Source organism: Camelus ferus, chromosome 16 (genome assembly GCF_009834535.1).
Source record: "Camelus ferus isolate YT-003-E chromosome 16, BCGSAC_Cfer_1.0, whole genome shotgun sequence".
Taxonomy (NCBI): Eukaryota; Metazoa; Chordata; class Mammalia; order Artiodactyla; family Camelidae; genus Camelus; species Camelus ferus.
Window position 1 is genome coordinate 50,189,170 of NC_045711.1, and position 14,204 is coordinate 50,203,373.

At 37.6% G+C, this 14,204-nt stretch overlaps 1 protein-coding gene and 1 pseudogene across 1 annotated transcript; one reads left to right on the plus strand and one right to left on the minus strand.

Annotated features, from left to right (window-relative positions):
* Window positions 1-14,204, minus strand: part of LOC102504571 — a 117,917-nt pseudogene that overhangs the window by 88,423 nt on the left and 15,290 nt on the right.
* Window positions 8,809-9,683, plus strand: LOC102507575 (olfactory receptor 1D2-like). Its single transcript, XM_014552626.2, has one exon. The coding sequence runs from the start codon at window positions 9,171-9,173 to the stop codon at window positions 9,555-9,557; it is 387 nt and encodes a 128-aa protein (XP_014408112.2). The 5' UTR covers window positions 8,809-9,170; the 3' UTR covers window positions 9,558-9,683.

Below are 14,204 nucleotides of genomic sequence, written 5' to 3' on the forward strand. Positions count from 1 at the left end.
TAGTTTTAATACAGTACAAATTAAAATCCCAGCAGGTCTTTCAAGGAAACTGACAAGTCTACTCTAAAATTTATATGGAAATTCAGAGCCAAGAATAGCCAAAGAAATGTTAAAGAAAAGAACAAAGAATTTAAACCATGTATTAATCCTATTAGAAGATAAAGTAATTAATGAGTGGAGTACAGATGCAAGCATAGACAAACTGACAAATGGAACAGAATAAAGAGCCCATAAATAATTCACAAATACACAGTCATCTGACTAATGATAAAGATATATTCAGCAATGCATTAGTAAGAAAAGGATGTTCTTTTCAGTAAATGGGACTGGATCAGTTGGATATCTATACCTGTGGAGGGAGAAGATTGTATCTTGATCTCTCCCTCACCTGATGCAAAAGTCAATTCTAGATTGACAGATCTAAATGTGAAAGGTAAAACAATATATTCTTTAGAGAAAAATATAGGAGAACATTGGCAAAGGTTTAGCAAAGATTCTTAAACAAGATACAAAGAGCACTAATTATTAAGTAAATATTGCTAAATTGGATTACAATTAAAATCTTCTATTTCTAAATACCCACTATTAATTGACATTTAACCGTAAGATTGAAGAAGATATTACTATATACATCTAACAAAGGATTCATAACGTAAGTACATAAAGAACTCCTACAGAAAAGGGAACACTCCTACATTGTTGGTGGGAATGTAAATTGGTGTACGCACTATGGAAAACAATATGGAGGTTCCTTTAAAAACTAAAAGTTGAGCTGCCAAATTACCCAGCATTCCCACTCCTGGGCACATATCTGGAGCAAACTATAATTATGCATTTCCCAAGACCCTTGCTTGTAGATACTAACTCTGAAGCAATTATCCAGGTTCACCTCAACAAGCTGTCTTGGGATTGCCTCTCCAAAACTGATAAATAGGGCTGATGGGGCTCCAGTGCAGCTCCTTTCTTCATGAACTGAGCATCCAGGGGTTAGTTCTCAGATTCCCCAAGCTCATCAGAACATCCACAGCTTTACATTCTTCTCCTTTTATGCAGGCACGGAAGAGCCAGACACCAGTTCCCTCTTTCCCAACTTCAGCGAATGGGATGAATCACCAAGCCCTCTTCAGAAATAATGCCTTAGGTTCCTCCATGTCTTGACTGAATTTTCATCCTGCATAGGACAGTGGAAACCGCAGAACTAGGCAACCCTGAGACCAGCACAGAAGAGTGGGTAAGGTCTGCATATCTCAAACATATTCACTTTCTCCCTTTTTCTCTCTCGTCCCTTTCTTCTCTTCTCCATTTACTCTTTCTCACAAATATACTCACATACTTTGGAAAATGTTCACAGAATCTAACTCCTAGTGCTCTATAGTTTTCAAAGGGCTAGCACATGCCTTGTTGCACATGATCTTCTCACCCATAAGAAAGGCTTTATGGGTGAGATGAGGAGGCTCAAGGAGGTTGCATGCCCTCCTTGGAGTCCTTCAGAGGGCAGCACAGAAATGACCAAAGGACAGTTTTCTAATGAGTTTGTAGCCCTTTTCCACCTCACCTCCACACTATCTCCCCTCTCCACCCACACACGCTGCAGAGGAGTTTGTGCCTCAGAAGCCAGCTGACCACACACATGTTCAGAACCCACTGACTCTTACAGGTGAAGAAGAGTGTTTCCCAAAGTGTACAATCAGAACCACCAGGTGATTTCAAAAAAGACTTTGTTCTCAGGAACAGAACCAGTATTTCAAGGAAGGAGGCCAGAAAGCAGACTTTTAAAGCATCACAGGCAACTCTTATGTACACTGAAGTGTGGAAGACTCCTGTCTTAAGGGCTAAAGCAGAAGTATGGATGCCTTAGGGTATCCTCTGATGTTTCTCAGCCCTCATACCTGTCTCCTTCCCACCCTCCTGTCAGGCAGATGCCCCAGAGAGTCCTGAATCCAGTCAGCAGGCTGTGGAAGGAAGTAGTTTCTGATAAGGTCTAAGGAGATGGAAGACCTTTGTCTCTATGGTAGAAAACAGGTGGTAGCCAGGTATGCTCAGGGTTGGGGCACTTTTTCTTTCTCAGGTCAGTTTGGGGATCTTGAGATGAACCCGTAAGTTCCCCCTTCTCATGGAAACTCTTTGCTTTTCTAATAGAAAAGCAGCCTCCTCAACTTGAGACCTTGCTTATGTACTGTGAGAGATAAATGAGCTCATTTATGGTGTAGAACCATAGGTGAATTATAGGACCAGCAAACAGTAGATGCGGGAAGCTGCCCATACAAGTCTCTAGGGCATGTCCTGAGATTACTCCCATTTAATTCAAATGCCAAAGGACCACCATGTCAACTCTATAATTTGGAATCTTTTAAAATTATTTATTTAATTTTTATTTTTTTAAAATAGAGGTACTGGAGATTGAACTCAGGACTTCGTGGATGCCAAGCACATGCTCTACCACTGAGCTATACCCACCTCTCCTATAAGCTGGAATTTTAATATTAAAAGAGAAATTAACCATCACCTACCTCCATTAAGAGTTTGAATCAGCTCTGAAATGATCGCTAAGCTCACTATACTATACAGCCTGTTCAAAAGACTTCTGTAATGGGAAATCCCTTCTCTCTTTGTAGGCACAGCACTTAAGTCTTCTGGGAGATAGCCTGACTCATCTTTGCCTCTTTTATTTTCTAGCTCCTGACCTGAACAATCCACAACATTTTGCATGTGAAAGCCATAATAAAACTCTCACTCTTCTCTGCCCCATGTAGATAGCACCAAGGAGATAGCCACAAATGAGTCTCCACCTTGACATTCTGGGTCATTCCCTGCAGACATAAGTGGGTCTCCTACGTGAGTGGGGAGAAGAGCTGTGTCCAGGAAGGAGTAAAGACTAAGGCCACAGATCCCTCTTGGTTCTGAGAGTAGGGTTTCCTAATGAGCAGAGATGGGAGATGATACTCAGACACACAGGTAAAGAACAGGACTCCTTCTGAGACCTTCATAACAAGACCTCCCATTTACATAGGGCCTTAAGGTTGGGAAAGTGCTTCCACATCCAGCATTTCAGCTCTTCTCTAAACCCAGTGACACAGGTATCTTTTACCCTCCACTAATGTGTGGTAGAGTGACCAGGGAGCAGACTTTGGAGACATAAAAGGGGAGTCAAATCCCAACTCCATCATTTACTAGTTGAGGGAATTTGGGAAATTCATTAACTTTCCAAGTCTCGGTTACCTCATCTATAAACTGCAATAACAGAAACAAACCGTGTTATTGTACAGACTTAACAGACAAGATAGATAAATGACAAGGTAGGTAGGTAGGTAGTCACTTAACACATTATCTGACCAAATACTCATTAAAGGGTAGTGGTTCATTTAAAAAAATAGCTGTATGTCTTAAACTAGGCGTTTGGACCTAAACTTCTGACTCAGAATCTCCTTCCGCTATACCTCCAACAAAATATCTGGGAAATCAACTCTGTTCACTGAGGTAACAAATCTACTCATTTGCAAAATGTTGGGCCTTCCCGGTGCCCCCTCACCTCCAATCTGAAGCTCCAAATTACTTTAATCTCCTAGGCTACTCACCGCTCTCACATCGACATTTGCTTCTTCTGGTGCTAATTCAAATTTATCGTTTCAGCTTGAATTTGCAGAACACACTGCACACTTCCGTGGCACGCTGGCCGACTACCCAAACATTCTTATCTGTTCTGTCACTTAGTTTCTTGGTTTTATGACTCTTCCCTATTTATTCAGTTTGAATGCATGGAATAACCTAATTGTCTTTGGTTCAATCCTCATTTATTCAGTTTGAATGCATGGAATAACCTAATTGTCTTTGGTTCAATCCTCATTTCTTGATCCCTTATGCTGTGCCTAGCTCAGTGAGGTCCTACAGATACAGGAATGAATATGGGATATTGTCCCTGCTCTTGAGGGTCTCACAGTCTCCCGGGAAAACAGACAATTAAGCAAAATGTGGGATGGGACATCTTAAAAGAATGTGAAGACCAGGAAATAATACAGAGCTTGAAGTGACACCTTTGTGGCAGGAAGAGATGCTGCAGGAGATGCTTGAGTGGGAGCTTGCCAGGCTAACAATGGAATAGCAGAGTGGATAATGCATTCACCAAAAATTCAGAGAAAAAGAACAGCTGGTGCAAAGAACCAAGGCAAAGCACTGTGCATGCTAAAAAAAAAAATATACAAGCTTAAGGGAGTGCTGGAATAGAGAGACCCTGAGATCCACTGAGGCAGAGGCATTCTGGGGTTTGACCACCTGGCCACAAACATGGGCTTTTCTGGAGGAAATGGGGAGCTCAGTTACTACTGGGAAGACACGTGATCAGATCTGTAATGCAGAAAGCAAGCTTTGTGCAGCAGGGAGGGTGGTGCATGGCCAGTGTAAGCACCTGACATGCATTTGTTTCCTCCTCACAGTGACCCCAAAAGTAGATCCTATAGTATTACATAAGCATAACCGGTCATTTTTCTATTTCCCAAGATAAGAGTAAACTACATTTTTTAATTTAACAGGTATCATGAGCATACATATATATGGAACACATGTCTATTCATAAGGGCTTCATTTCATTGTATGGATTGTGCACTTTCTAATCAGTTGTTTCTGTTTATTTTTTTACTATTTGTAACAAGGTTCTGATAACCATCTTTTATATACATATCTATGTTTTTGACTATAAGAAAAATCCCTAAAACTAGGATTGCTCAAAGGGATTTCCTTTTTAAGAGCTTACAACATGGAATGTCAAGTTTCTCTCTAGAAAGTTGTACCCGTTTATTTCCTTTCATCGGATATAAAGCTGCCTATTCATCCCATCTTTTGATAAGTAATGAAGTTACATGTTTGTTCGTATGTTTACTGACTTCGAATTTCTTCTTTTATGAATTGCATGTTCCTGTCTATTGCTGTTTTCCAGTGGAGGGGGTGATAATTTCATCATCAGTTTACGATAATTCTTACTATATGAAGCATATTAAACCTCTGTCTATCACATACATGGCAAGTGTTTTTTCTCTTTTGGTATTTTTTGTTTGTCTGTGGTTAGTTGTTGTATTACAATGTTTTGATGTGGTAAGTATTTCACTTTTATGATGTAAAATATGGCATAATTTTTCACTTTTTTTGCTATCAATGCCATTCTTGTGAATGTGTATTTTTAATTTCGTTGCTCATGCTTTTGGTATTATAGCTGAAAATTCTTCATCAAACTCAAGATCATGAAGATTTCCCTGTGTTTTCTTCTAAGAGTTTTATAGTTTTACCTCTTATTTAAGTCTTGATCCATTTCAAATTAATTTTTATATATGGTGTGAGATAAGGGTCCACCTTTGGTATGTAGCTATCCTGGTGTCCCAGCACTAATTTGTTGAATCTTTTCCCCACTGAATGATCTTGGCACTCTTGTTGAAAATCAGATGACCACAGATGACCACTCACATGCATTTATTTCTAGACTCTCAATTCTATTCCACTGATCTGTACGTTTATCCTTGTGCCAGTACCACACTGTCTTCATTATTGTTTTTTGTAGTAAGTTTTTGAAGTTGAAAAAATGTGAGTTCTCCGAATTCGTTTTTGTTTTTTGAGATTGTTTTGGTCATTCTGGAGATCTATCCCGGAGAATGTTCCAATGGCACTTGAAAAGAGTGTTGTTCTGTTGTTGCTGGGCAGAGTACTGATTAGACATAGTCGACGTACAGTGTTGTTCAAGTCTTCTGTTTCCTTGCCGATCTGCTGAGTTGTTCTACCCCCTATGGAAAGTATGATACTCTATTCTCTACATATTCTTCTTAAATTATATATTTCTCCTTTCTTTTTTTTTCATTATATATTTTGCTATATATGATCAGTAAGATATAACAATTATGAACACAATCTATCATTATAAAATGCCCCCCATCTCTAGTAACATTTTAAAATTAAAACCTATTTTTAATCTCTAAAGCCTACTCTCATATTTAAAGACTAATGTATACCCACCTTAGTTTTTCAGTGGTTTCTTTTTGCACGCTATGTTTTCCCATCCTTTTACTTGCAACATTTCCTACTAAATTTTCAAAGATGTTCATGAATAGATGTTTTTCATTTGCTGTTTGCCCTTAGGACCATTTCCACAGGTTTCAAATCCTTGTATTTTTATATTTTCACCAGTGTTACTGGGGAGTGGGACAATGGAGCTCCTCACACTGTCATGATAAAAGTCAAGACACCTAATCCATTATATTTTTAAATTTCATAATCTTATTTTTCACTGAAAAGCAAAATTTCTTGATAGAGGAGCACTCTTTTGAAAAATGTAGTATCCTCCTGCCATTGATGTCATGAATAAATTTAAGTTTTCTCTTCTTTCATAAAGAAAGTCTTTTACATAAAAGGACTATTCACTTGAATACATGGAATGATACCCCTTTTAGACTATTAAGCCTGCCTAAAATACTGTTTAAAACTATTCATTTTCAAAGACTTACTATGGGTTTTAGGGGAGGAGATGGAGGAGAGTCATCAAAATGAAATGCTAATTATTATCCAATATATAATATAAATTCCAAGAAGTGCAGCAGAAAAAAAATAAAGGAAAAAAAGAAAAGATTCTCATTAAATGAAAGATAATTTTTAGATTGGAAAAGACATTCTAAGTCAGATAAATCAATGAAAGGAGAAACATTCTTCACATCTCAAATAATAAAAACATCAAAATGGGAAAAGTTCTTATCTATCTTCACATAGTGAAATTCAATGTAATTCCTAAACAGAACTTGGTAAATTTTAATTAACATTAAAGAAAACATTATGCAGGCAGAAATATAAGGTTATTCAAAGAGGGAAAAATCAGTAATAAAGTTACAACAGTGACTTGGAGAAAGTTCTCCATCACATTGTTGGGTTAATAAAGATGATTGAAAGAAAAAACAAACGGAAGTATGCTCACCAAAATGTTAACACTGCTGCATGGCAGAATTTGGGGTGATGTTTAACTTTCTTTCAATTTAAATTTTTCTGTATAGCTTGAATTATTCACACTGGATTTTTTTGTGTATAATCAGCAGATTGCAATGTATTATAAGCTATTTTGGGGAAATGAATTTCCTGAGGCTTCTTTTAAAATTTACATCTTAAGTTACTGAAGAAATTTCAACAAATTTCTAATAGTAGAAACCAACAATAAGTGAACATAAGCTTAAGATGGAAGATAATGCAAACAAAGCATATCAAAAAGGTGATAAGGATGGCACATAAAAAAAGAAACCATAGATAAACCTCATTTATAAATATGACTACAAAAGTCTAAATAAAACAATTGGAAATCAATTTTAGTGTTTTATACTGGGATGGAAGTGTATTTCAGTATTACCAGAACTATTAATGTAATAGGTACTGAAAAATCATTGATTAAAAGTGAAAAGACATAGCTAATTATTAAAATATTATTAGCAAAACACAAGCAGAAGGATAGTTGCTAAATATATACACCATCTTCTGCTGAAGCATTTTAAGGCTCTTTACTACACTTAGAAGAAAATTTAAAATCTTAACAATTAACTGAATGACCTGACCCCTGCTTACCTGTACAATCCTACATCTCACTACTCTCCTGTTCACTCCAGCCATACTGACCCATATTTAATTCCTTAAACACAACAAAGGCACAGCTCAAGTCTTTTGTAAATGCAACTCTCTTCCTGCAGTGCTCTCTGATCAAGACTTCATAGACTGGCTTTTTTCATCCTTCACATCTCAAATAATAAAAACATGAAAATGTAAAGAGTTGTTATCTATCTCCATATAGTGGAATTCAATGTATCTTATTTACATGTTCTCCCCTTTTATTTTTTTTGAATTTTTAAAATTTAATTTCTATATATTAGGTTTTCAAAAGGAAAAAAGACACATTAAGTTACTTTCATTGTTGTTATGCCTAAAATGTGCTTGATAAGAAGCAAAACATTGATCTTGTATTTCTCCCAAAACAGACAGTTGCCTCAATGCCATTTATTGACCAATACAAAAATCTGTCTCTTGATAAACATGGTCCCATAACAATCGACTATATCCTTCCTACAGGCTATTTGGTCTGCATCTGACGTTTCTCTCCAGTTCTATTGATCTGTTTATTCCAGCACAGGTACCACACTGTTTCAGAGTCCTTTATATTTGGCACAGGAGGTCTCCCCTTGCTCTCTTTCAACATTTCCTTAGTTTCACATTTATTTTTAGATTAAACTTAGATGAGATTTTCTTTCTTAAAAAATCCTGTTAGAATTTTGACTTCAAACAAGCTCAGGTTTAGATTCGTTCAGTAGAATATGCATCTTTGGAATCTTAATATGCCTATCCATTTATCAAGTTTTTACTATATGCTTCTCTGGAGAATTTAAAGGCCCTGACTAATTCTTGTTAACATTTTTTAATGCACAGATTTTTTTAGTTGTCGCTGTGTATGGGATCATTTCACATTATATTTTAATTTTATTATTCTTGATTACTATTTACATAGAATAATAATAAAGAATCTTTCTTGAGTACTCACTGCAGGCCAGCTATTTGTGTTAAGCGCTTTAGTAGTTAATTTTACTTTCATCTCAACCCATTTTTCTCATGAAGAAATGGGATCTTAAAGAGCTAGGAAACTTGCCTCAGTGTAAGACCCCAGACTTAATTTCAAGCGCTTTGAAATCCCTTTATTTCTAATAACATTTCAGTTGATTGTTTTAGACTTCCTGGACAGATCATCCTATCAGCAAATACTGATAATTTTTCCATTTCCTTTCCAGAATTTTTACTTTTCCCCTTTGTTCAGTTGCATAACATCAGTTTCTTTTACTGTATATACTTGTTCTAAATATCATTTAAATCAATATAACATCATAACATACTAATTTTGTAAGCACTTCAAGATGGTTGTAACATGATATGATTTAAAATAAGACACAGGCGTTGTTCCTATAATATTAAGTATGCCCGATTAGAACTTGCCTAGAATAAGTCATATGAAGATTTTCCAGGTTCTGTTTTCTGTCTCTTACATTGTTTCTTATACCAAAAACAAAGTATAAAATTTAGCCTAAGCTATTGTTAATGATAAGACAACAGTGGATTTTACTTTTTGAAATGTCTTTAGTGAATTGAGGGTACTTAGTAGACATTTGTTGGTGCTGATGTTGCAGACAGTCAGAAAAATGGATGGAGGCAACCAGAGTGGTGTCTCCAAGTTCCTGCTCCTGGGGCTCTCAGAGCATCCTGAGCAGCAGTGGGTTCTGTTTTGGATATTCCTGTCCATGTACCTGGTCATGGTGGTGGGAAATGTGTCCATCATCCTGGCCATTGGCTCCGACTCCCGCCTGCACACGCTCATGGACTTCTTCCTGGCCAACTTCTCCTTCACCGATCTCTTCTTTGTCACCAACACAATCCCCAAGATGCTGGTGAACCTTCAGTCCCAGAACAAAGCCATCTCCTACACTGTGTCCTACTCTGACACAGCTCTACTTCCTGGTCTCCTTGGTAACCCTGGACAACCTCCTCCTAGCCACAATGGCATATGACCACTATGTGCCCATCTGCCGTCCCCTGCACTACACCACGGCCATGAGCCCTGGGCTTTGTATTTCACTCCTGACCTTGTGTTGGGCACTCTCCGTCCTCTATGGCCTCATCCACACCCTCCTCATGACAAGGGTGAGCTTCTGTGGGTCCTAGAAGATCCATTACATCTTCTGTGAGATGTCCTGTTGAGACTCGCATGTTCCAACACCCAAGTCAATCATACAGTGCTTACTGCCACAGGCTGCTTCATCTTCCTCATCCTCTTTGGGTTCATGCTCATGTCCTATGTCCGGATTGTCAGAGCCATCCTCCAAATGCCCTCAGCCTCTAGCAAGTATAAAGCCTTCTCCACCTGTGCCTCCCATTTGGCTGTGGTCTCCCTCTTCTATGGGACACTTTGCATGGTATATCTGAAGCCCCTCCACAGCTACTCCATGAAGGACTCAGTGGCCACAGTGATGTATGCTGTGGTGACCCCCATGATGAACCCTTTCATCTACAGCCTGAGGAACAAGGACATGCATGGGGCTCTAAGAAGACTCCTCCTAGGGAAGCCTTCCATAGGTTGACATGAGGATAATTTTGGAAAGGGCATTGAAGTGATGTTTGGGAATTTCCTCCATCATGTGCAAGGCATTATCCTGTATGGTATACAGGAGTAATTAGGACATAGAGCCAGCCCAGAATGAGTTTATTGATTTGTGGTAAAGACAAGACATGTATGTATAACTCAATATCCCTTAGATCTCATCCTCCTTGGCAATAAATAAGGTCACACTAAGACTAATATGAGAAGTTTGCAGGGTCAAATCCTTCAACTTGCCTGATACAGGACCATGGTCCCAGCCTTATCCAGATACATAAAGTTATAGCCTAGGGAAGTCAATCCTGTTCTCTGACATATATCCACTCATGTTCCTGAGCTCTGGCCTTTTCTTAGGATAATGCCCTACAAGCCATTTACAGAAGATACCTTGTGCTACCTCCACTGCAGGTGTCCTGGGTGAGGCTGCCCCTTACCTGATGTACGGCCAGGGGGAGGTCACTGCTTCAATCCTGACCCACAGTCCCTCTGGACACAGCCCCTATGGTTCAGTTAGAAATGGCAAGAAGATTCCTCTCTTTTGCTCTGGGTTGATTTTTTAAACTTTGGGCTCCAAAGCAATACTGCCTCTCTTGTCTTTTTCCTCTGTTTCTTTTCTCTGAAAAAAAAGTCAGTCTTTGTCCTTGGGAAGTCCATCCTGTCCTTTATTTCCATGGCTCTTCACCTCTTATCTCTTCTTCATGCAACAACTCCATCCTTCCCTTTAAACAAAACTCTCAAGCATATTAACATACACTCGTGAACAGGAGTAGTGGTGGAGACAGCAGGAGAGGAGGTAATTGTGAGACCCAATCTTCACATTTTTGATGTTCATTTGGTCATTCACCAATTCATTCAACTGATGAATAACTTAATGCCCATTATGGGCCTCAAACAGGATTGCAAACATTAATAAGGAGCCCAAGTCTACTGATAAGTAGATAAAATTACAGTAAGTGTAAATGGACCTAACTTATCAGTTAAAAGGTAATGTTTAACAGATTGATTAAAAATAAAATACAGATATATGTATTTAAAAGAGATACACTGAAAGCATAAAAATCTATAAAACTTAGGAGTAAGAATAGAAACAGGCATACTTGGAAAATACTACTCAAAATAAAGCTGAATATAGCTATATTGACATCAGATAAAATAGGCTTCAAAGCAAAAATTATTAAGAACGGAGAATATTCTTTTATTGTATCTACATGAGATGATGGATGTTAACTTATCATGGTAATAGTTTCACAATATGTGTAAGTCATTATGCTGTACACCTGAAACTTACAGTGTTGTATGTCAATTATATCTCAATAAAACTCAAAAAAAGAATGGAAAGTGTTACTATCAAAGGCAAATATGAAACATACCCTGACACTCCACAAGGCAAATGAAGTTTAAGCTTTTTAAGCTCCTTCACACTCTGTTGCAGGCACCCCTTCCAAGGCTCTTATCTAATTTGTAATTTTTTTTCTTACGCAGGACCCCAAATGGCATCACTTCAGGCCCCAAAGCCTTACAGCACTCAGATAAAGCAATTGTAAGTATTTTTGCACCTTTTAAAAAAAAAAGTCTCAAAACGTATGAGATAAATCTGGTATAACGACCAGGAGGAATTTATAGGATCACCATTATGAAAGAAAATATTAGCAGGCTTCTCTTGATCAATGGTGGGTCAGGTTGGCAGAGGAATGTGAAAATATGGAGGATCTGAACAGCGTGGTCAATGTGCTTGATTTGGGCTTATGTGGAGTTTACACGCAATGATTAGAAACAGTATTTTCTTGGGCATACGTGGAACATTTGCAGGAATTAATCACGTACTGAGCCACACACACACACACAAAGGCCTCAACAAATTTCAAGGAATAGATAAGTCAAGCGCAGTCTTTGATCACAATTCAATTGGTTTGGATGTTAATGACAAAAGAGTAAATACAGTGTCTCCAATTTTTGGAACTTGGGAGACAGACTACTAGCTAACTCAAGGTTAAAAAAGAAATCAAAATAGAAATTTGAAAGCATCTAGCTATCTGGAGGGAACTCTCATGTGAATAGATACATGCACCCCAATGTTCATACCAGCACTACATACAATAGACAGACATGGAAGCAACCTAAATGCCTAAGTGTCCATCGACAGATGACTGGATAAAGAAATTGTGATATATTTATACAATGGAGTACTATTTGCCATAAAAAAGAATAAAATAATACCATATGCAGCAACGTGGATGGACCTAGAGATCGTCATTCTAAGTGAAGTAAGACAGAAAGAGAAAGAAAAATAACCTATCACTCACATGTGGAATCTTGAGAAAAAAAAAAAATAAAAGGACACTATGAACTCATCTACAGAACAGAAACAGACTCTCAGACTTAGTAAACAATCTTATGGTTACTGAGGAAAGAGGTTGGGAGGGTGTAATTTAGGAGTTTGATATCTACAAATGTTAGCCACTATATATAAAAAATGATTTTTTAAAAAAGTTTCTTTTGTATAGCCCAGGGAACTATGCTCAGTATCTTCTAATAACCTTTAATGGAAAAAAATATGAAAACGAATATATGTATGTATATGCAAGACTGGGACATTGTGCTGTACACCAGAAACTGACACACTGTAATTGACTGTACTTCAGTTTAAAAAAAAGTAAATATCTAGCACTGGATGGTAATAAAGACTGCATGTCAAAACCTGTAGGATGTGGCCAGTATGGTGCTTTGAACAAAAACTGCAGTCTTAAGTGATCACATTAGAAGGAAGGAAAGCTTCCTGTTTGTTGAGCTAAGGGTCCTCTTAGGATTGTGGAGCAAATGAACAATGGGATGAGCACAGGGAGCATGCAAGGAAGGAGATAAAGAAACTGGGAGTAAAAATCAATAGAACAAATAAAACAAGAGAGGATCAACAAAGTTGGGTTCTTTTAAAAAATAGCGAAGTGGGCAAGCTTCTGGGAGATTAATCAAGGGAAGAAAAGAGAAAACACAAATACACAATAGGGGAAAAAAGAGAGACAAAAAAGAGAGATAAAACTAAAGATAAAACTGAGATTAGAATGGTTAAAGGAGTATTATTGACATCTATATGCCAACAATTGGAAACATTTGGCCAAAACGAAGGAATCCCTAGAAAAATGGGACTTGCCAGTGCTGACTCAAAAATAAATGGTCAAAGAGAAAGTCCTACAACTATGAGAATAATTAAGGGAATGGTTAAAGATATCGCCCCAAAGAATGTATCAAATCCCAAAGGCTTTACAGGCAAGTTTTAGCAAGTTCTGGATTATCCAGATTTTTTTAAAACAAATTCTTCAAGAGAACAGAAAAAGAAATAAAACTTCACAACTCATCCTGTGAGATCAGTATGAGCTGATACCAAAGCCAGAAAGAAGTACAAGAAAGAAAAATTACAGCGACTATTTTCACTTTTGACTAGAGATACAGGAATTCTAAACAAAATAGTAGTAAACTGAATCTAACAGAGTACTTTAAAAATAATAATATTAATAAATGTCTAGTCTGGATTTATCACAGGTATGTAAAGATAATTTGGTATTTTAAAAATCCACAAATGCTACTCACTATATTGAGAGATTGAAAGAAAAAATATGATCATCTTAATAGATGCAGAGAAAGCACTAGATAAAATTTAAACAAAGAATGTCCCTGACAAAGCAGTAGGATGACTTTATTAAATCTTAACACACTTTTTTTCTCTACAAATACACAGAAGATCTGGATAATGTATTTTTAATTTACAAAACAGTCAAGCTTGAAAGCCTAGAAGGAAAAACGACCAGATGGCAGAAATGGAAAGTGGAACTTTTAGCAGTAATGAATTGAACTGGTGGCTGCTGGGACTACTGGGAACCTTAGAGGCTGAGATTTGAACTCCTACCGGGCCAGCAGTAAAGTCAGGGGACTTACCTCAGTGGGATCTAGAACTGAACTTCCTGTATATGAAAAATAAAAGAGCTGGGCAAGCTCCATCCCACTCATGAATAGAGCCTGGAAAGTTTCCACCCTCTGACCCAGAGTCATAGCTGGAAGTGAACCA